This window comes from Fusarium subglutinans (assembly GCF_013396075.1).
Source record: "Fusarium subglutinans strain NRRL 66333 chromosome Unknown NRRL66333_c0000062, whole genome shotgun sequence".
NCBI classification, from domain to species: Eukaryota; Fungi; Ascomycota; class Sordariomycetes; order Hypocreales; family Nectriaceae; genus Fusarium; species Fusarium subglutinans.
Genome location: NW_023502125.1, coordinates 222,321 through 245,881, shown reverse-complemented (window position 1 = coordinate 245,881; position 23,561 = coordinate 222,321). Strand labels below are relative to the sequence as shown.

The window sequence follows — 23,561 nt, the reverse complement described above, 5'->3', positions numbered from 1 at the left end:
CCACCCAGCTCCCGATAGCATGAAGCAAAGAGAAATGAAGACATGACAACCAATAACTCCATGTTAACTCGACTTAATTGCGATTTAATAGCTGGACTTGATCCCTGTCGATTCTGTAATAAGGAAAACGAATACTAGAGATACATCAAGGGCATTCGCATCCGCGAAAACATGGACCGGACCAATAGAGATTGAGGTGACTCTCCATTGTGCATACGAGTCCATTTATGATCAGTTGAAATGTCAAAGTCTAACACGAGTGCAAGGATGTGTTGGATAATATTCGAGGAAATAGGAGCGTAACATGTATCGGCAATGTCTTTTAAGTGAGAACTGTCCAGTAAATATATCAAGAGTATCTTTGGTGGTAGTTTGGAGCGATTAATAAAGTATAGACCATGTCACCTCCGGCTTATCGCAACAATTTTCGCCATTCAATAGGAGCAATGCAGCCGTGCAGATACAGGTGAAGCCCACTAAAATTTAGCCTCTACGCCTTTCCGTCAGACCAGTGGAATCAACTGGCATTGTCACGGGACCAATAAATTTTATCACAAGAGCAGCGTAGGTACCCACTAAAGTGCAGCCCCCATGCCTTTTTCTCGCAGGAGCATAAGTACAGGCTGCAGGGGCTGCAGGGGCTAGAAATATATTATACATTATAGATCGCTACGTACCAGTACCTCTAATTAGAGGGACTTATAGCTAAGTAATAAGTACAGTATAGTAAGAGATACTTATCTTAAGACCTTTAGTAATAAATTAGGATATTATAATAGGTAAAAATAACCTCTTTTTAACCTCTTAGATTTTTAGTAGTAGCCTTTGTACAGTACGGGACTATAATAGTACATTTCTAGCCTGTAGATCTGGGCAAATCTACCAGCCTGTCTATCGCATTAGTTTTAAAGACTCACCCTTCGAGATACAGAAGGGAGAAATTTACTAACGATTAAAGTAACGGGGCAACAATCATCCCCTTCTGCCTCTGCTATGTAACGGCGTCGTCACAGGAGCAAGATTTCTTCGCGTAGGAGCAGTGCAGATACGACCACAATTATGAGGATGCTCACTGAAGCAGACCCCCTATGTTATTCCTAGAGCAAACAATTAACTAATCGCGAGAGCAATTAAAGTACAGGGCCGCTAGTAGCGGCAATGTCGCGGGAGCAATGAATTTGCCCTGGGAGCAAGATAAGGTTCCAGCCCGATATGGAATGGTGAGCGATGCGGGGTAAATCTGGATCTGTTGTTCCGAGTGGGGATATACAACAATGCATATAATTATGTCCAGGTTATACAGTTTGATTATGAATTATTCAACTCCACAATCTTGGAGCGAAGCGCATCGCCGATGCGCTTCGGACCAAAATTCGAAGCTAACGAAAAGAGCCTCAACTCCAACTCCAACACCACAAGTAACGATAAAAATAAACGTATCACACATAAATCTAGTCCTTTCGCACAAATCCTTAATAAAAAATTGATATCCCCATGGATAATATAACCAAGTTGGAATGGATACGCGGTATATGGGGCTGCATAACCTACCCTACAACCTGAGAGAAACAGTGCAATCATGTTCTTTTCCAGACTGACAACCTCGCCCAAACCACCATCAGGCACCCACTAATGTAGCACAGATGAAAACAGTTTTTTATGATCGGGCCGAGAGGTCAGAGCATTAGGCATGGCCTTACACAACCAACGTTCCCCAGTAACTGGCCATGATCGTGTTCAAAGTCTCGTCACCCTAAAAAGAAAGCTGTGTCAACACCGATAAATCAAGACATGGACAAAGGTTCCCAAAAGTCACGATGGCCTATGTACGTTGTTGATGGGACCCAATTGACTGCACTGGCAAGAGAACAGGACGTGTCGCGCTGCTTGGAGATGCGTGTCATCCGACCCTACCATAAGTAATAAGGGGCTGCAATGACTGTCGCGCGGTCAACTCAATGCGAACAAGTTGCTCGCGACTCCAACAGTAAAGTACGTACTTTGCGGAGATGTTAAATCTTCGAGAAAACCTGCACAATGCTTGTGCAGCGAAAAAAGATGCAAGGCTTGGGATACGTACCAGTTGCAGGATGAGTTGATTGGCCCAAGGTACCTGGCTATGGCGGACAATCTATCCTCCAGTGCCGGATTTTCCTCGATCACCGAAGCTCCTTGGCTCTCATATTGGGCTCTGATTCACGGGTAAAAAAGTACCAGTATTCATCCCAAATTGAGGTGATGGATATCACCAAGCGTCTTGACTCAATAAGCCAGGTTAATGGCGACAGTTCAGCGTTCCCGAAAGTGCCGTAAGTTGAGAAACACGTTGGACCGGACCTCTGCCGCATTGAACAGTGGTTTTACTCCTGCCAGTTCTTATCTTCGGAGTCATCTATTGCCCAGCCAATCTGCTAACCCTGTCTCAAGGACCAACCAGCCTGTTGAACAAAATCTACCTCCATCTTCTGAGCTACGTTTTCACTTGCTGCAGGTGACAATCTTCATTGTGCTATCGAGTTCTCACAACACTCCCAGGCCCATGATCGCTTCCCAACCGCCGGCGCGACAGATGCTGCAGACATTGGCCCTCGAAAATAAGGCGCAGATAACTTGCAACTTTCGACTGTGGCCCTGCCTCTGAAAATCACATCACCAGAGTCCACAAGAACATTCCAAGACATCCCGTGCGTCCATGTTGGGGATGTGTGGATCAGTGCACTTGATACACAAGCGCAAGAGGGTTTTGGGACATTGGTGTACGCCACAAGCTTGAATAGATGCCTTCGAAAAGGGGCTGTTGGCTATCGATAACTGGTATTGACTGCCCACCACCTCCCACCGAACAAGAGTCACACTTCTAACAATTCTCGGCAAGTCTTACTCCTAAGAAGCAATTCCAGAGGAGCCTTGCTATCCTAGTGCTCTCACAAAGGGGCCTATAGGGTCAGTGAAAGCTTTTATCGACGAATCAAGTGTGGATGCTGACGGATGTAGACGCAAAGGAACATTTCCCTTCATTACTACGAGCCGAGCCTGTCATAGAGCAACCATCGGGAAATATCTAGCAGTAGATTGGAAGTAACACATCGGCAGTCTCGAAAGCGGCCTCATCGAAATGAGCACCAAAGCTTAACGTACTGTGGAAGTAGTGTTGACAAGTCCAGATGCTGCAGTAAATGCGAAAGCAACTGTAAAGGCAATCACAGAGATCACCAAAGCGTTGATGAAAATGATCGGAGAGATGAAGCATGCAAAGTACCGAAACCAAGCCGACGCCACATTTCTCAGTGCCGACGCCTGGCCATCAACAAGTATACGACGGCCACAAAACCAGGAAGCGTTACGTGTGCAAACGTACAGACACTTAGTGGACCATCGTTTAAAACACCAGGATGATGGGCCCGAAGCCCCAAGTCATAAATAGGTCTCACAATGATAAGGGGAAGCAAAAAATATGGAGAAAGAACCCAGGTTGTGGTGATGTGAGGTTCAAGACGGACACCAAACTGTACATGGTGGCGCTCAGACAGAACCAAGAATTAAAATTGGTGCCATAGTGGGCATGCCGACGTTTGGCGTTCACAACAGCTCGATAAGTAGGGAAAACCTTGACAACGCCACGCGCTAGAACAGAACAGAACAGTCGGCCCAACATCGCCTTCACTATTTACCATCCCATCTCTTTTCCCACAGAGACCCTAAGCACTTCTGCATCTCGTATGCAAAAGTTTTATGCATCTCGAGCAAAACATCGGCAAACAGACCCTCTCAACCATCATTGATTGACTGGCTAACATGTGATAGCCGTTGTACCGCTCCTAGCACCCCTCAGATCAAGCCAACAGGTACAAGCTAGGTGCTCAGGCATTCTCAATACGAGGGATAGATTCACTCGATTGGGTTAGGCTCTCATTTTATCATTCTTTTAGGACATCACGTAAAACCCGCATGACAATAAGGTCATGGGCAACAACGCTTATTTCATTTAGGGCATAGCTTAAAGTATGTCTTTCTACAATAACGAATTGGTTGAGAAGGCTTGTAGCTAATGACCCCTTGCTTGTAAGCCTTTGAAACATATTAGTCATCTCAATATAATCCGTCTTGAGTAAAAATATATATTTACTAGGGCTTTACGGAGTATAACATTAAGAGCTTCTTAACGTTTTACTCGGTTTAGCTAAGAAGTTATATCCTCTGCAGTTAGGGTAATGTAGGAACTAAACCAGGAAGATTCTGTATTATAGCGCACGCCTGTTTTTCTTCTCTTATCTGTCTTATCTCTCTCTTTTTTGACTTTCTCGCCTTTAACTTTGTGGCTTTCCTCCTTTTGACTCACCTGTACTGCCCTTACATAGAACGCCATTCCTTAGTGACAGTAAGTAAAAAGTAGTAATAAAGTTATCTTCTTGCTATACAGTCACCTCTTTGCAAAAACGTTCTTCATAGTTGAGCTAACTTCTTCTCTTTCACTGTTCACTTCTCCTTCGCTACGATGGCTGGCGGTACCTCTCATGATTCTGAGGCCCCAAATACTCGTTCCAACTATGATGGTATCAATCCCAGCAAGACTTGGACTCCAATTGATGAGCATGATGAGCACCTAAAGGAGATCTTTGAGCAGAAGCTCGGTCTAGCCACTGTGGATGTGCTCAAGGTCACTACCACGGGGAAAAGTTCGTACATGAGCTTTATTCTTGACCGTCTGGACTTTCTCGGTATTTAATATTAGTTCATATGTTTTGTCTTTACTGAATCGAGCTTCGCAGACCTCCAGGCCCTGTGTGTCAGTGTCGCAGACATCCCTCAGAGCGAAAAGAGCTTCTGCCAATTGATACCGAAAAAGGCGTGCGGCAAATTGACAGAGATCGATCCTCAAATATATGAAGTAAGGCTGCCACCATGGCCCTGCAATGCATGTTTTTAACAAGTTCTCTTTCTATTTTGCAGCAAACTAAGGAAGCCATGTCCACCATAGCACGATACTGTGGCGACTGGGATCTATGGGAAATGCCAAGTCTGCGTGAGTTGGAATATCATCGCAGAAGCACGTAAATCGACTAACAAGCTCGCATCAGTGAGCTCGGCCTCCCGAACAATCGCCTACTGCAAATACGCGTTAATCGAACTAGCGCAAGAAAAATACAGCTACAGTCTAAAACAGACTCTGAAAGTTATTATGCAAAATAAATATAAGGAGAAGGAGTCCTGGGATTGCGAATTTTACAACGCTCTTTATATAACAAGAAGAAAGTTAAAGGCTCTGCATGAAGCCGCATCAGGCCGAATGCGTCAATTCGATTTGACTTATCAAGCTCTCGATCTAGTAAGACAAACAGAGATTTCCTTTCTCTTCTTTTTTCTCTTTTCTTATGTGATCTAAGCTCAATAATTACTGGCTGACAAGAATTCAGATAAAACTCAAGGTGATGTGTTCCGAGAAGAGCGTCGAGTTCCTTCGAAAGCATTACATGGATGGCCCAAGTCAAAGCCCTACTGATGAAAGCGCCACGCAACCATACGCATATATTCTCAATCCCGACCTCCAGAAAAGCATCGACGATGCAATTAAGCCCCTTATGCAATTTCGAAACCACGAGCTTAAGCGACAAGAAAGCTCGAGTAGTGACCTCCTGTGCTGGTGGATTGCGCCAGTTGGTATCGTCTGGATGCCAGGCTCAGTCATCGAGCAAAAAGACCTTATGAAGAAGATTGAAAGGCTCCAGCACGACATAGCGCGAGCAAGAACTGGCCAAAAAGAAACAACAGTTCTACTGGAAAATGTCAATTTATTAACAATCCAGTTCGAAAATATCCGCCGAAAGATAGACATTGCCTTAGAGGCGTTGTTACAGCTGAAGGATTTCTTCCGGAGTCAATATGAGACTTATGAGAGTCTCACACTCTACCTTGCATTCCTGGAAGAATACCCAAATAGGCAGGCAAAACTGAGTCGCCGTCGAAGCTTTATTATGCAGGCTTTGAGGCATTTAACTAGAAACCTCGAGCAGGTACGTATTTCTCCTGGAATGATAGGCCCTTTCTGCTAATATCTGCACCATAGCTCGTAGCAGCGGCTGAGGAATTCAATGAGACCGTAGTCCGAGAGACGAACTTGGATATCTGGAAACTTCATGCGTATAAGAATTGGGAGGCAGATATGGAGACCTCTTGTAGCAAATTTTAGCCGGGTTTAAACTCTTCTTCTTCTGCTTCTTCTTCTTCTTCTGCTTTCAATGTAAATTAGCTTATTGCTATTACCTATGTAAGTAAATGGAGCCCATCAATTGCTCACTTTCCTCTCTGCCAGTTCTCGTTGTAGCGCTTCCAGAGCGTGTATGGCTTCTTCTATTCAACGTGAATCAAGAGCTCGACTTTCTCCAGGGCTCTTCTACAGCCTGACAACAGAAAGGCGAGGATCTCTATAACTCTTGATAGATCTCATAATCGCAACAGGTCTTATTCAGTATAACTTCGGTGAATCTATAGGCCGTGAGGATCCCTCTGTTCATATCATTGCCTGTAATAAGTTTCTATTTTTGAGATTGTTCTGCAAAGGCTACGGGTACATGATAGGCGTCGAATATTCCGAGGTGAGACCTCTATAACGGGAGTAAACGCTTTTGATCCATACTGTAATGTTGTTTCCTGGAATACTAATATCGGCCAGAGAGTTGATAATGTTACTAAGCTCTATTAATATCTGTTTCGTATACCCATTGCTATTTGAAATGTCGATAAGTGCCCCTGTAAGTTGAATATGTGAGTGGAAGGCTGAGTCTTTTTCTCCTTTGGTGTTATTCGACTTATCTTTGGAATCCCAGTCCTTATCTACAGATTTTGGAATGCCCCCAGGAGTCTTAAAGTTTCTTAAATGATCTTGCTGGCAGAACTAACAACAAAAGGTCTTCATAACATTCATAACCTGGGTAATTAGATGCAAATCCTTATTTATAAAGATCGTACTTCCATTATAGTTAGCTGATAATACTAACCTGACGTGGCCCTAGAACTGCCTAGCAATCTGGCTAAGAAATGTACACTGTTGTCCATGATTCTGCCAGGCAATCCTAGCTTATCCGGCTCTTTATTACAGCTCTTTGGCTTTTAGTCAATTTCTGCCATTATCTTAAGAAACTCCCTAGTAGTAATATCTAATAATAAGGCCCGCAGCTACTCCTTCACGCTTAGATACCTACTCTGTCATGCAGGAGCTGATTTTAAGAGGTACTTTACAATTCTATCTAAGTTCATACCGTTCAACTTTTATATCATCATTAGCGCGATTGTGAAGGATAGAGTAGCCCAGGGTGGGTTGCCTTCTCTTCCTTTGGAGAATATCGCAACTTTAGTCTTAGGCACCCTCTTTAGTGGCCAAATTGGGCTTTGTGTGAATACCAAGGGTTTCTTCATCCTTATCAAACTCTTCGGCGATTTTCAGGATCTCTTGGGTGGCAATGTCAACATTACTCGGCAAAACACCTAAGATAATCCTATGCACGTCTTTAATGTACCTTCAGATGAGATTATTCACCTTTTCAACATTATTTTTTGTTTTCCTATTACCTGCAGCGCGGAAAATCCAGAGATATCAATGACAGTGAAAAGTTCCTCCTTGGGACCTTTAATTCCCACTTTCAGAACGTTTTCACTGGAAATATCACCTCGACCTTTTGGCAGTTAGCCGTACGAGGAACGAGACTCGGCACGACGGAAAGTTTCGGGATGCTTTCGATGGTCCTCAGAAGTATTAGGGCTTGGAATAAAGCTAATGTTCACTGACTCAACAATCTTAAAGTATGACCAACACACAAGTACTGCTCATACAACTGACTTTTCCATTGATCAAAATTGAGCTCAATCCGACAGTGTGGCGTTAGGCATCTTGTTCCAGTACATCATTCTCCCGCTGACTTACCCTATTGGTTCTGTTTGGGGTTCATTAATAACTCAGAGATCCTATCCGCGCACTTGGACTAGCAGTTGAATCAGATGGACAGAAACAACAGTTACCTAGCCATGGTTCTGACGCTGTCTTTCTGACATAGATTTCTTGTACTAGAGAATATCCGTTGCCCGCTTTATTATGACCTTGATGAACAGAGAACCCACGCATCGAGTTCCTACATCGGTGGGTGTCTCTCTAGCCAATGACCAAATGCTAAATCGGAACTTTCAGGTCCATCGCCGACTTCTGATGCTCTTTTTCAATCAGATACTTACAAACCGATAAGTTTTTGTTCCGTTGCGGGAATCCCGGAGGTCAGAAACCAGAACGGCGGCTTCTCCACTGAATTGCTCGTGTTAGACGTTATATACCCGGGCTATTCTGATTATCATTTACATAGCCAATGATAAGCTTACTGCTTTTTTTAATTCCCCAAAAAAGCGAAGGGAATATCTATGATTTCGCTTGACGTGTATTGAACGATGCTGTGCTAGTTTGTCAAGTCAAAGCTGGTGCCCAGGTCAATCAACAGGACTCGGCAGTTGCCCGAGTTCTTGATCTAGGGTACATTCTTCGCAGCCCTACTTTTTGAACTCCGGACCTCGGAACTCCGATTGTGAAACTGGGTCTTCGAGTGCTCCAAAAATGGACTATAACGAATAATTGGATTACCATGATTAGTATGATGGATGCTAGGTAAGATAGCGAACATCCTTAGTTTTATTGTTCATCTCCATTGCCCTGCCATCATACGGCTGCCTTATCGACGTCATAGCGAGCACTCATCGAGACTCGGACAGGAAGTGTTCCAACCTGCTAACTGGCATATGAAGCGTTTTCCCGGCGTCGCTCCTCCGCTGTAGCTGCAGCCCTGTCGGTCCGACGATGCGGAGTCGTCAGAGTGGTGCAACACATTCTGTATCGCGACAATAAGCTCAAAGATGTATAGGTAGCTGGCAATACCCGGTTTAAGCAACCGGAAACCGCTTCTCTCTATCACGTGGCCAGTACTGCAGGATAAATTCACGAACAGGCTGTTGAATGGGGATAAGTGGCTAAAGAGGCGATAGTAAAGGCGAATCGCGATGGTGCGCGTGCTGAGGACAGTAATCCCGCATCCAGATCTCGAAGATAAAGCACTCTGGCAGTAAGTATTTTTACCACTCAGACAGACAGCGTTATTGGCCGCGCCATCACAGCATTCCTTTATTCTTATGTAAAGTTTGCTAATCTCCATAATCTTCGACACCGCCCCCCATACTTCCGACACACCTCTACGAAGCATTCGTCGATATCTACAACGATTCCCAATAAGTCGACAACCAAATCCTCACTACCAAGGCGACAAAAGCCATCGATGGTTCATGTAAACTACAAAGACGGTATCACCGGTAGCTCTATTGTTCGAGACTGTATCGGCCAAGACCGTGCCGCTACAATACGCGACGAATATTCTCGAGTTCCACGTACTTACCTTCAGGTTCACAGAGCTTCACGCTCTGCTTGCCACTACCTTGGAAAACTCTACGAGTCGAGTCCAGCCGTCAGCAAGAGTAACATGAGAAAGTTAGACCCGTTGATTGGGTACAGCCGAGCTCACGACGGGGCCTAAGCTTCTCCCACTTGGTTCCAGACCTTCCCATCGCACTGATTCCTTGCGTTTCGATCGTTCAAGTGGAAGGCTGCCTCATTGAAAGTTGGTGTTGAAGTATGCTCAGCCCTGACACACAGCACCAGGCCGGCTTCCTTGGACTGAGCCCGCGGTCAAGTCTCGACTCAGCGGGTCGCCAATGCTCAACCGACGAGTTACCTTGCGTAAGACACCCGACGTCTGTTGCTAGTTGACCTACGGAGTAGATGGCTAGGTCTCTCTCAGTAATGGTCAGTTCCAGTTCAAGACATTGCCAAGCCGCGTGGACTTTTCCCCTGCTCAGCCATTCTCTCCTCGTCGCCAATCATCCCAACCTGAAGGCTTATAGAAGAACCTCGTCCGTCAATACCACAACGCCCAGTATGACCCATGGAACTGAGCCCTACGAGCACGGCTGGGACACAGGCGACCGGTTGTTGAATGGAAAGCATGTATTCACCCAGTACCAGGACCCGATACTTCACGGCGCCATTACTTCGTTGGTTGAACCACCCTCCCTCCCATATACCTTTTTCGACGTCAACCAAGTCGGAGACTAGCCCATGATCTGCCTTTTCAGTACCTACCCGTAGGGTCGCTGCTGGCCAGCAGGTATCCTGTTCTAAGGACATAGCACCCAAAAAACAACTACAGTTACTAGTTGGGGGAAAGAGTATCAGATCGCAGACAGAAGCTGTCAAGTCAGTGAGCTGAGAATGAAAACAGAGAGACAGAGGCTAGGAGACCTTAGGGAGTCTGTGCGAAGAAGCGAATGCCAATTCGACTTTGACACAAGAGCAAGCTTCATCCGGTAAGAAAGCCAATTGTCCAACAAATCAGTCTCTCAGGCTCCTCCCAAATCTGCAACACCGACCAGCTTCTTCGACTCCAGCACATCTGGAGTCTACCAGCATCACAGATAACACGAACCTCTTGCCACGCCTCTTGGCCTAACTGATATGCTTCTTCTCTTCCTGCAAATCATCCTTCGGTATAACTTGTGTAAAGCGCATGCCCACCTCTAATTCGAATATTACATTTCATAATCCACGCCTGGTCTCGATGATCACCTGAACTCCCGCCTGAAACTAGCACCACTGGCCGGCAGTTCATGGAGCTACAATCGCGTGCTAACATGAGCGCTTCGCTCGTGCGACATGTGCTCTGTAGCGCCCTCGTCGATTATCCAACATCAACTGGTCTAAGGCGCCGTAGCCAAGTGCGATTAGTAACTCGCCGCCATTCAGCCTCTCTCTGGTGATCTAGAGTAATCGGGAATACCGCGAGATGAAAAGTGGCTAGGGGCACAAGGCCGAGCTTGCAAACAGGCCTTTTATGACTGCCTTTCACCTACTGTTCGAGATTTCTTAACGCCACCTCGTACTGCTCCTCCTCACCTGTAATTTTCTATTCCATCTACTTCGGTAGATCCCGGGTAGGTGCTTGACCAGTCAACACATTATCCCCCCCGTCCCTTGATACCATCTCATGATCCCAACCCAACAGGCTCTCTCCAATTTGTTTCCATAGATTAACAAACTCAATGGAGGACGCTCTCCCACTGGGTGCTTCCCATTTGTCAGCAATATCTTTCCATTGGTTCCCACTTGTGTCTGGCTCAGCTGGTTGAAAGGTGGGTATTGTTTGCACGGGGTCTGGGAATTCTACTGTATCCGCATTCTCAACAGCCATTTTGATGTAGTTGAATGGCTTTGTAGTGTCCCCGATCGATAATTGCAAGTCAGGATAAGAAATGTTCACACCAGTCATAAAGGAAGTTGTGCCATCTTTTGTGCCGCCCAGGAGGTCTTTATCATTGCGATTGGTTGATGGATCTGCTGCTGGATCATCTGAATACTAGTAGTGTTAGTTAAGCTTCCTGACTTGTGACATTTGCTACTTACAGGTTCCCCAAAGCCCATTGGGTAGACTTTTCGTAATCTCTGTATCGTTATTCTACACCTGTACGAGTTTGGCCAAGTCCGCATGTGTCTGGAGTAGGGTAGTCTTCTGCGCAGGAGCGTGCGGGTAATTGTAGCAATAAGACTAGATTTCACATTGCTTTCCTGCATTGGCTTCGCGTGAAGGGCATTCTTGGTCCCTGAAATCAGTTTGGACGGCCCCGGGCTGCCGGAGAGAACGCCAATCTAGACTGTGATGGAGTCGACGGCGAACTTGCATGAGAGCATAAATGAAAAGGTAGAAGGCGAACTTGCCACACGCCACCACTAGGCTGTGAGGTACTGGTGCCCCCGGGTACAAGACCATTGGTGACGGAGAAGACGTGCAAGTCGCCGTTCTCAACAGGAGTTGGGTCATTGCCCCAAGCATTGATAGGTGTCTGAGCGGTAATGGTTGTGACGGCACTTTGCAGTGGCTGAGAAAGTGAGCAAAAAAGTTCGATAAACTCATCCAGGGTCAGCGCGGGGTACGGGTTGCTCTGTGGTCCGAAACCGATATCGAAGCCAAACACCCAGAAGTTTACGTGAACAGTACCGTGAATGGGCGGACCCTCGATAAAAAGTTGGCATGCGATTTCTACACTGTTGTTCAAGGTCACAAGCCAAATATCGAGTGTATAGCGTACACCCACTGAGATGCCTCCTTCGGCGATGAAGTGGAATGGCTTGAAGTTGATGAGAAAGTCTATATAGGAATCGAGGAAAGCTGACAAGGGCCCCAATGTGAGGGTAACATCAAGTCGGCCACCTCCCATGCAGACCTTGGGCGTTATAGCAAAATAAGATAAGCCGGATATGGAGATATCGTCATTGAACTGCCAGCTGATACCAAGGCGAGGTGGGTTGGGGTACTGAGGTGGAACTTTGTATTGCTGATGATAACCTCCTAGTGTGAAAACCCAGTCTCCAACAAGAGACGGATCGGCATTTCCAAACCATGAGTATAGGGCAAAGCCACCAACAAGATGGCAATTTGGGTCGAGGATGTACGAAGAAGGTGAGCTGACCATGGATCTTCATGGTACCCGCTCTGAAGTCCACGGAAGCAGCAATTCCAAGCTGAACATGAGCAAATGTAGTTCCCACTCTATCTATGGCCGAAGGGATATCTGCTGTTGCAAGGCTGAAAAGTCCTAGCTTTAATGATGGGTCCTATTTAACAATAGCAATAGCTTGTATGCTGAGGAGTCTAAATGCCGTTACGGTTAGACCGGCGGCGACCCAGAGATAATCCTGCTGCGGGAAGAACTAGCCGGTACCGGTAGGTTTGGCTAGGTCATCTTGTGGTGAGCCAGTTGAAGGCGGAGGTGTAATAAATGGGATCTGCGGGACTGCTGCTGCACTGGGAGCTCTCAGATTGGTATTGTAGCCGAAACCGCCAGTAATGCCCGTGAGCTGGGTGAATTCTAGAGTAACTAACGGTCCGGTGAGTAAGACATAAACAAAAGCGGTGGTGTAAGATAGGTCCGACATAGTTCCATAAAATCCAGCCGCAGCAAACATCCATGGTTTGTAAGCTATGCTGACTCCGCCTTGGTATCCGTGAACACCGGGTTTGTTGAGAGCTTCAAAAGCGCCAGCCATCAACAAAGGTGGACGGTCGAAAGCGGCAGCCATTCCGTCAATTGAGAAGGAAATCATGTCGATATTGATGTTACTGAGAGTTCCACCGTCTTTGGAGAAGTCCACCTGAATACATGTCCCAAGGAGTGAAAAGGCGACCGGGCCTAGACTGATCGAGGCATCCAATTTGATGGAAAGGATAGACTTGGAGTAGCTGAGCCCAATGTTGCGAACTGATAAGCCGCCAACTGTCTTCTGGTATGCTGCCATACCAGAGTCGGTCCCCTCAGAGGAATCGCCACTGTCCCCACCTGCCTGATCACCAGACAAAATGATACTTTGAATGACAGGTGCAATGGCGCTCTGGATACTGGCATCGAAGAATTGGTAGAGCGCCGAGGCCCAAAGATTACTTATAGATTCAGTCAAAGTCCAGCCAGCTGCCGAGTAGTCAATTGTACCGAGAATCTGCGTAGGACCTGCAAAATCTGGATCGGCAAGAGGGTTGGTTCGGAGAAATACATGTACCGTAGTGGCGCAGCGACTTCAGATCTATCCTCGCTGCCGAATTGATAAGACATTGCCAAGTTGATTTCGTTCAGGGATATCATTGGGACAGGTGCCGACGGGAGTTGATTGGCCCTCATAACAGCCATGAAGGCTACCCCTCCTGATCCAACCAAGAGCTTGAGTTGGGTGACTAGTGTGGGAATTTCCCTTGCAAGACCCCCGAATCCGTTGAGCTTGGTTAGGTCAAGGAACTGTGGCAAGGCCTTCCAACTCGTCCAATCCTTCACTATAAGCGGCTTGAGGTATTGGTAATTCTCATAGTCTGGCAAGAGTCGAAGAGTTGGATCTTCCGGGTTAAAGAAAATAATTAATTACAGACTATTAATCCAAGGTAATGGACTTTTGTTACACATGCCTATTTATTACATATGCTTACTATATACAGTAAGCCTAAGTTATTTATCTATATTATAGGCTAAGTGGAATAATCTCCCAGTTAGCATCGCCAGCATTAGTAAACTCAAACGATTTTGCCTGCCGTCTAAAGCGAGTATGTTAGCTTGAGTATCACTACTGACTCAATATCAGATGCAAATACGTACCCGTTCTCGGCCCATCCATGCACCAATTCAATGCATAAGTTTGACCATTGAGCGTTCCTCAACCTGTATGTTTCATCAGCTTCGCCGTTCGCGCGACACCTCGGCACTCCTCTACTTACACCCATGTAGTGTTGGAATCAGCAGATCCCCGGCCAATGAACCAGTGCGCTGCCTTATCGTGTATGTCGGAATCGCCCTTCCTCCTGCAACGGACCTGCCAATCGACTTCTCCATTGAGGAATACAAGTAAATCTGTGATGAAAAGTAAGTCGTCGTCCAACTTTGTGATAAGGGATAGCTTACTGCCGGTGGCCTTGTGCTTGATTGTCCAAGGCGTGGTGGGTTTGTCGTCGGCCTTTTCAAGTTGAAAGATCTCGTCCTCGTTATGCATGTCGAAGGCCCAGGCGTGCGCCTTGCTGTAATTGTCTGCGACATATCAGTTCTTGTGGGAAAATATTCAATACTGGAAAACATACCGTTGTTGGCATTCAAGGCCATCCTGCTGTGCGGCATCATGATCATGACAGTCCAGCCACTGTAACTATATGGCAGACAGTTATCCAGTCGGCTTTCTTCAGCTAGTCCCGCCCACTTCAAAATGTCCGTCATTTTCGAAATTCTGCCCTTAGCGTCACCGTTGTCCGTTTCAAGGCCGTTCTTTTCTTTCTCCAACTTCGCCTTGTCAGCTACCCAAGAGGTTTTCTGATTCTCCAATGAGTCGTATTCAGCCTTCAGAGTGTTGTAATCAGTTTTCTTCTCACTTAGCTCAGCTGTCAAAGAGGCATTCAATCGTTTCAAAGCTTCGCTGTCGGTGGTCAAGGTGGATTCTTCCGCTGTCAAATCGCTCAGTTGCTTTTTCAAGCTTTCGTAATTCCCTCTGAGAGCATTGTATGCAGCGTCCTTTTCCTTTTCTAGCTTCTCAAGGGCTGCTTTCTTATCACTCTGCATTCTTTCAGTGATATCAGCGCAGAAAGACTGGAGCTGTACGGACAAGTCTTCGTGCTTTTTCTGCAAACTGGCATATTTTTGTTGTTCCTCACTTTTCACAGCATTGACAGCATCCAGCTTTTTTTTCTCAAGACGCCGAAGCCTTTCCTCAACTTCATTATGCTGTTCTTGCCTGAGGGTATTATAATCCGCGTGTTTCTTGTTAATATTCTCGAGGTCTTCGTTGTGTTTCGTTTTCAGGGCCTCTAACTCGCTGGCCCTGTCAGATTTAAGTTTGACGTGTTCTTCCGTCTTGGCTTCCAAGTCTCGAGTGACAGCATTGAGCTTCGCCTGTAAAACGGAAACATAGTTGCTATTCTGCAAAGTGTTAATAAGATATATCTAGAGTGACAAAACTTGGCCAGTAAGAGACTTACGCTGTTACCCGACTCTCCGGTCTGAGAAGACCCATGCCAATTCTGATCATCTGAAGGCGGAGGGCGTATTCCCGAAATAACATCAGTAGAAGAAGTCGAAGTGATAGCTTTCTTGCTGGTTGATGAAGTGGAGGAAGTGGGCTTTCGAACTGGCATCCATTTTCTCCAAACCTCAGCTGGTATCAGAGCAGAAAAGTCAAAATGCTCATGGCCCGGCGTAGGGTCCTTGGGGTCCGTTGGATCTGACCTGGTGGCCGAGTGACCTGCAACTCTGCCCAAAATTCGATTCACTACCTTATTGGCCTGAGTATTTCCCCATCCACCCTGACGGGAGAGGATTCCTGGATCACGGCTAAGGATAGAAATGGCTTCTATAATCTTACTTTGCTCTTTACGCATAGCGGAGCGAATACCCAGGAGCGTTTCAATGGATGTGTCCAAGGAGTCTTGATCACCAGAAGCCTGATAGTTATCAGGATCATCGATAGTGAGCTGAACATACTTGAGGAGTATTTTGTAGTCCATATAGCTGTCGAACAGCTCCGCGGTATAGCTACTGACTTGGTCATATTCGAGAGTCTTGACAGGCTTGTTGTTGGCCCACTCAAGGAATGATCTGTTTGATTTATACTTTGTCAAGATGGCCCAAGTGAGCTGAGGGCGCTCGGACACCCTCTGAGGGAAGGCGGCTGCGGCTTTGAAGATGGAATCAATATCCCATGGCGTATTCTCTGGGAGGTTTGTTAGAAGCAAAATCATGGCGAAGAAGGGTGAGCAGACAAACCGTTCTTGATCTGGCCACCGCCCATCCAAGATACGTGAATGTGACTCTCAGTGTTTTCCATTACAGAAGCAGTTCCCCTAGAAGAGAAAGAATCGCTACTGTTGAGAATAAACTCAGTAGGCTTGCTGCTCTCTTTCGCATCAAGCCGGGCTTTGATCTTCTTGACTGTCAGATCAACATTGCTTCGATCAATGACTTTGATCGAGATGATTCCGGTGAATTCTCCGCCCTTTATGAATCCCGAGATATAAGAATCACCATATGCTTCATTGAACGCTTGAGATGAAGGGTCAATGCCCTTCATTGGAACAAATCTAGCGTTGTTCTTGATCAGAGTCGTCTGATTTGTTACCTTGACTGTTACGATAATGTTGAGGTCAGCGGATTTAAAGAGTGCTTCGTCAATGGCTGAGTTGGAGCCGCTGACAGTCACGTTGCCCTTCTTGATGGAATGAGGGTACGAGACGTTCATCGTCTGAATAATGTCGCTAAGTTTCTCAACAGCCCTGGCGGAGTACGAAACTACCTGTCCTGGGTCAGAGATAACTTGTGTTATTAGATGATGATCGACTTACCTGCGATGGCCCCTCGATAGTACGGGTTTGGGTGCTTTCCTTGTGTTCACCGTCCGTCTCAACGGCAACTGCTCCCTTGATACAGATTTCATGAGCTGCAATACGATTAGCACTGCAATAGGTCAGCGAGTTCAAGAGAGAAACGCTTACTGTACGAGTTGAAGCTGTCGAATGGGTTAGCAATAGACCTACACTCAATTCAGTCAATACATACCCTTGCCCAATACGCATGGCATCATACCGCAAAGGATATTCTCGTTGAAGATTGCATATTCCGGCTCGATGTAGTCAAGCACCATGGCCGTGGTGATGTCGATGACTACTTGCTACGCGGAGTGAGCCAGCATGCAACCTTCCCTGACGTCATTAAAAGAGAAGCACTCGAGAAGAAAGTGGAACAAGAGGAAAAGGAACGTAGAGAACGAGAAGAGGCTGAGAAGAAAGCCAAGGAGGAAGAAGAACGAGAGAGTGAGAGTGCAGGCGAATTCTTGGTAAGTTCAATGACCCATAAGTTACATTTTCTCAACACTAATATCATTAACAGATAAACGCTGTATTCCCGATTACAACGCTATTCTAGATATTTTCGTAGTTTCTCGTTAAGTACTTAGTCAGCCTCTAGGCCAAAGACCGCCGTTGAATAACAATTTTAAATACTCTTTTTTCTTTTTCTTTTTTTTTCTTTTTCTTTTTCTTCTTTTTCTGCCCCTTGTCCTTGTCTTTTTGCTTTCGCATGCGCGTGGCCTAAGGCATTATTATAGACTAATAAAGATTCCTGCCCTTTAATTGGTTATATAATCATCTTATCCTATAAGCAAACTGAAGACAATGGCTGTGATGCTATGTACACTTGAGCGAGTTCGCAAAGAATTTCCAGGGTAGGGAGTAGCCCAACTGACCAGCAGATTGCCATGCTGAGCGAGCGCGTTCCGAGCCATCAAGATGAACGCTCATCAGCTTCTTGCTCATGATTGGAACGTTAGATATCGTCATAGAGGCAGTTCCAGGTAGTTCACCAACGGTCTAAAATGAGTGCATCCCATCAAACCAAAGCCATGGTCTCGTAGTGGCTTTGTATTGTAGAAAGGCGACAAGAACCAACTTTAGTGGCTTATGCAGTCAAATTGAACCATAAATGTTGATATCGTCACAATGATGAAAGGAACATAAGTATGCTAGCAACAGATAATCGGATGGTTTGAATAGAAGTGGCACGGCTTGATGTTATGGGTGATTTGCAGGCAAACTTGGTCGCAGTAGCAATACCTACAGGTACAACAGATCATGAAGCCTTCTGTAAGTAACGGGAGTCTATTCCAACCAAGCCGACCGTTGGTGGTTGCTGCTAGCCATTCATTATTTGGCCGGCCGAGATGAGAGATATGATATATCTTTAGTGAAAGGCAGGAATACACAAATCACAGATGGCGAGACATGGAGAGTTATTGTTGCGTAGAAATAATTATCCGATCTATTACTAACTATGAGATCAAGAGATCAAGGCGAGATGCAACGGCACGAGTTGGCGATGCATGCCCTTTATATGTAGTAATTTGCTCGGTTCCAATACAGACAGCTACTAGCAAACATTACAATGTACGCAGGAATATCGAAAGCGAGACAGATGTCGCCAAAGGCATATACTAACAGGCCTTCTCAAGTCAGGGGCATCTAGGTTGGCTGGGATTTTGCCGTAGCCCAGTGAATTCCCATCAGTTCTGGGTTTACCAACGATTCCCAAGTCCCACCTGAAGTGCCCAAAGGCATCTAGTCGGAGCCAGGTCTAGTGAAAATTCTGAAGGCTGGCTCGGGGTTCACTTAGACTCCGTGTATCTCGATTGGTATTCTTGCAGTATGCTTCCCTAGCAGAGTAATCGAGCCGCCATTCCGCAGGATCAAGTCCGCTACCCATTATCGACTGATACCAACGTATCTCAAAGGCCATGCTTACTACACAAGGGAGCATATAATATCGAGAATACAGAGTAGTTTGGACGTAGTTTGGATGGTAATCTTGGAGCAAAGCTAGGCGAAGAGGCATTGTGCAATACATTTATTTGAGACATTGGGGTACAGAATTGGCTGCATGATCCGAGATGGCTACGACCAAGGTTCGCAGAGGTAGAACGACATGCTTATCTTGGAGATTGGCATTACGGCAGTTATCGTAAACGTTGCGGCGGCAAGGGTCAGTGTGGTTACGGGAGTCATCGCTATGCTAGCAGAAGTGTCAGCGGAGAGGTTGATGCAGGGTTCGTTGATAGAACGATGAACTCAGTCACCCTGCCTCCGGCCATGACATGGCCAGCAGAAGGAAAAACCCCGCCAGCTGGAGTCAACGGGCAAGGCAGCCTCGAGGTTCTCGTGACTGGTTGCTCTATCAATGATGCTCTTACTGGGGAGTGAATGAGCTGTCACGAGGTTTATTAAGTTATCTTCGAATTTGAGCTTGCCACCCGCCATCAGTGCGATACGCGCGTGGTTGGTAGGCTGGAGTAAAATGGCCGTGTCCATAGAATTCACTTGCCCAGGGTACGTATTTCTCCTCAGAAGTGGCCAAGTTACGATGAAGACGGGTTTCCTTGAGGTTAGAATGGCTGAGAAACCAGAAGGCGGTCCTCTTCGCTGCCAAGAGGGTCCACATTGTCCATATTGGCAAGGATAACTCCCATAGGTGAAGCGAGGCGCGTAACGTCTTTATACATTCGGAACGGCCCGTGATTGATCCCGTATAGAGATTCCGAGGCGACGTCGAGTCCACCTTTGGCATACGTCAATGAGCCAGGAACATCCAAGGCCGCACTTAGGTACAGCAATGGGTAAATGGCTGCGAGAAGCCGACGGGAAGTCGCTTAAGTGGAATGATGTCGAAGGCAGGCGATATAACAGAAGGCGTGACAGTATACCTGTGCACAAGACGCAGGAGACGGTCAACGTCGATTTGCTGGGAATTGGGATGAACAAATATCGAGGATTGTCTTCGGTGGCTTGACGTGGTTTCGAGAGGAGACCGAAGGCAGGGAAGAAAGACGAGAGAGGACGCAATACAGTTCATCTGCCCCTGATGCTAACGAACGTCCTCGTCTTCTTTATAGCCGTCTCTTTCAATGCTAGTCTCTCTTTTCGCCTGGGGTTCCTTGACTGGCTTGTGATCGATCGTAGGAGATATAATGCTTGTGGAGGGGGGCAAGGGCACCAGAGAGAAGAGTTCGCGGGATGAAGGCCAAGCAGTGTCTTGGCCATTCTATTGCGGTCCTCAACAGTAGCATCGATGGGAGCTTGAGGAAACTCAACAAAGATGTCTACAGCATGTCGCTCAGCGTCAGCCATCTTCGAGAGTACAGAGAGCTTAGTAAAACTCGAGGTGTCTACCAATTTGATGAGCTAGCACGCTTGCCTTGCTTATTGGACAATTATGCGTCAACTCCTGCTCCTCCCCTGATGTTGAGCAGAGCACTTTGGGTGGCGTGATGCTGACTGAGAGAGGATACAGTGCTTGCGAGGATAGTCAGATTCTGACTTGGTCGTCGAAGAGGGCGATGTAGCTAAGGCATAGTAGCCGGCGCAAGAGATGAATGGAGTGCAAGACCGTTGGTTTGATGATTGCGATCCGGACCTGCATTGTCGGTAGCAACGCTGGTCGCGAAGTCTTGGAGGGATTTGGCGGTGCAAGTGAGAGATCAGGCCAGTCAATTCGCGACTTGTCGCAGCGAAGGATGATCGCCAAATGTGTGCTGTCGGTACCGGCCTTGTATGCTGCGTTTGGTTCCTCGCTTCTCATCATCAGGCTTGCTTATCCTGAGATACGCGATCTCTAGCGCTTCAAGAATATATATATCGCTCGCGAATATCGGTGGGACTGCGTTGGCTGCTGGCTCCAGAGAGGTGGACAGAAAGCAGGCCTGGCCAGAGCCAGATTGTTGGACTATCGGAACAAAGGTATGTATACAATCGGCCGGTCGAGCGGTTAACATGGCAACAAATCAAGTCGGTAGCGAAAACGCGCTGAGCGAAGCTTCGAAGAGCAATTAAGGGACGTTGGCGAGATCGAGGATGGCGGTAAATAGATGGGTTCTCTCAGTATAGGACAGACAGCCGTCCGGTAGCAATTGTGTTTGCATCATCGTCTCGGGCGGGCGCGTATACGATGCTGGAAAAGGTGCGAATGTTTCGGCGCGTTGGATCGTACGGTAGGTCAATCTACAGTCGTCGACTTTGGTGTAGAGTCTGTAGCAGCCATGGCGTTACCGTGGATGAATTGAATTGGCGATACCGACGCGTTGCGAGTGTTGAATTATGATGGAGATGGAGATGAGATGGAGGGGTCGTTGACTCCACTGTGCTAAACCCTGTGCGGTGCTAGTGCAGTGTTCCCCAGAGCCCTTATCTTCACAGCCCTGCACTATTTCCTACGTGATATCTACGCAGCTCAACCAGCAGCCAACTTATACCATGGAGAAAAAGCTCACAAGGGTTTCCAAAGCCTGTGACTTCTGCCACAAAAGAGCCCGTAAATGCAAGCTACCATCGGCAGAGGGATCGCTCTCATGCCTGACGTGTATCGAGCATGACGTGGCGTGCACATGGACCCGGGTGACGGCCAAGCGAGGTGTCAAGCCTCGGTCGGGCAAATTAGCCCAGAACACGAATGAATCTTGTGTTGTTGGTCCGTGGATATACGATGAGCGGATCCACGGCCCGAGGGACACTATCCGCGCGCTTATAGACACGTTCTTCCAGACCGTGTATCCTGTGTATGCTTATCTGCCCGTGCAGTGCATCCTGTGTTTGTAGTGCTGATTACCGATCCATTTCTTCAGGTTTCCAATATTTGATCAGCAACCACTTCTCCACGAGTGGCACACATCAGACCTTTCCTCAGACCGGTGTTCCTTCTCTTATCTAATGGGTCTATGTGCTATCAGTCTGTCTCATATCAAGGATGGTGCTGTCTTGCCATCCCGAGAAGAGGCACTCACCACGGCTGCCCCAGCGACAGGACTTCTTTCTGTCTTTATAGACAACGCCGAGCGTAGCATCCCAGCCCATGTTCGTGGTCGAGACACCTTCAGATACCTCCCCACTATCGCGTCCCTCGTCCTGGTCGCCTTCCAAACCAGGCACTCCTCCCTTCACCACCGCTACCTAGGTCTCTTCCACAGTCTCATAGCAGAGCAAAACCTACACGAGGAAGTCAACTGGCCGTCAACGCTCACGGAGCTAGAGAGGCAGAGATATCGGCGCATCTTCTGGTCTATGTATCGCCTGGAAGTCCACTCGGCCTTGGTCATGGGCCATGTGATTCGATGTCCTGAGCAGCAGACCATGGTTGCATACCCTAGCGATGGCTCACAACCCGCAGAAGGAAACTGGCTTATCGGTTGGAACTTCGTGACAGACCTGTATCGATCGCTCGAGCATGTCATTAACCACTACCGAGTCAAACGGGCCGGCCGGACGGTGGCAGACGCTTACAGCTCTCGTCTCCCACCGCGAGAACCTCCAGCTCTCAACATAGAGACAATACTGTCTACTCTTCAAGATGGACTGGATTCCCTTCCAAGCGACATGTTGACCGCCCTGCCGCCTTCTGCCAACGACAAGGCGAATCTGTGTGGGTTCCAAGTGGCCAATATTGTCTGTACAAGCCAGGCGCGTTTATCCACACCCTACAAGGCGTCTACAAACTTTCTGCTAACGACCTGTCCAGCTGCTAAAAACATTGTGCTTTGCCTGCGACCCCATGACATTTACGTCGGCCTGTACGGCAGCTCAGCAGATGATCAACAGCATCTCCAAGGTTCCAAGTGCATATCTTCGAGCCATTGGTTCGTGTATGGTCAGTCCTATGTAGTCTTACCACACCAGTTAGTGCTCGAGTAACTAAACTATTCTGCCTACAATTGTAGTTCCAAGAACTGTCTGGAGTTGGGCATCTACTCAGCGGATTCATCAGTCGGCCTCTGTTGTGGACGGAGTACCAAGAGCTACGCAGCCTAATGTTCGTCGCGTTCTTTTATGACTACGTTGAGTACCTTTCATGTTAACTCTGCCACAGTATGTCAATGTCTACCTTCCTGCGGGAAATGGACAATTCAACAGCGAGTACGGCCAGTCTACTGCTTTCACAACACGTTGATCGCATCGATTTGCACACTGAGAAAATGCGTTCTAGCTATCTAGATGACTCGCAACCTCAAGATGACTGTCCCTATGTCGTCCCATCTCTTGATTGGTTGCAGACGTTCCCCTGGTCAGACAGCATCGATATGGATGAGCTGAATAGTCTAGGCTTGATTCCATGAGTTGAGAGCTCACACGGCAATCCTCTGACTGCATAGCTTAATTGTCCATTAGCCCTGTCGCTAGAACTGTTATGCCAGCTTCCACGCCGTCGATTATGCCGACTCGAGGTGGCAGGGCGGTCTGAATACCTCTCCGAAGACTGACCATCCCTGCACATCCCAGGATGATTCTTGTAGCCCCGGCATCCACAAGTTCCTGAGCTGATCGCCGGAAGACCTCTACGACATGACTTTCCGGCAGACTCTCCAGATCCAACACACCAAGCCTCGTTGCACGCACCCCCACGCAACGAGTCCCATAGCCCAACTCCTGGACAGA

At 47.1% G+C, this 23,561-nt stretch overlaps 4 protein-coding genes across 4 annotated transcripts; 2 read left to right on the top strand and 2 right to left on the bottom strand.

The window, feature by feature from the left end:
• Positions 1 to 4,495: 4,495 nt before the first annotated feature.
• Positions 4,496 to 6,187, top strand: FSUBG_6169 (uncharacterized protein; the record flags this gene model as incomplete). Its single annotated transcript, XM_036684339.1, has 6 exons — positions 4,496 to 4,718; positions 4,770 to 4,888; positions 4,951 to 5,023; positions 5,079 to 5,326; positions 5,415 to 6,011; positions 6,065 to 6,187. 6 exons carry the CDS (start codon positions 4,496 to 4,498, stop codon positions 6,185 to 6,187), a joined length of 1,383 nt encoding a protein of 460 aa, XP_036538368.1.
• Positions 6,188 to 10,994: 4,807 nt separating this feature from the next.
• Positions 10,995 to 12,549, bottom strand: FSUBG_6168 (uncharacterized protein; the record flags this gene model as incomplete). The annotated part of the gene is made up of 3 exons (XM_036684338.1): positions 10,995 to 11,435; positions 11,483 to 11,521; positions 11,791 to 12,549. 3 exons carry the CDS (start codon positions 12,547 to 12,549, stop codon positions 10,995 to 10,997), a joined length of 1,239 nt encoding a protein of 412 aa, XP_036538367.1.
• A 238-nt stretch (positions 12,550 to 12,787) lies between these two features.
• Positions 12,788 to 17,168, bottom strand: FSUBG_6167 (uncharacterized protein; the record flags this gene model as incomplete). The annotated part of the gene is made up of 10 exons (XM_036684337.1): positions 12,788 to 13,646; positions 14,215 to 14,277; positions 14,334 to 14,466; positions 14,518 to 14,640; positions 14,691 to 15,519; positions 15,579 to 16,309; positions 16,363 to 16,888; positions 16,938 to 17,032; positions 17,088 to 17,101; positions 17,152 to 17,168. The coding sequence occupies 10 exons, from the start codon at positions 17,166 to 17,168 to the stop codon at positions 12,788 to 12,790; spliced, it is 3,390 nt and encodes a 1,129-aa protein (XP_036538366.1).
• Positions 17,169 to 21,389: 4,221 nt separating this feature from the next.
• FSUBG_6166 (C6 transcription factor) lies at positions 21,390 to 23,076 on the top strand (the record flags this gene model as incomplete). Its single annotated transcript, XM_036684336.1, has 5 exons — positions 21,390 to 21,691; positions 21,863 to 22,551; positions 22,648 to 22,776; positions 22,847 to 22,938; positions 22,996 to 23,076. 5 exons carry the CDS (start codon positions 21,390 to 21,392, stop codon positions 23,074 to 23,076), a joined length of 1,293 nt encoding a protein of 430 aa, XP_036538365.1.
• Positions 23,077 to 23,561: the final 485 nt, after the last annotated feature.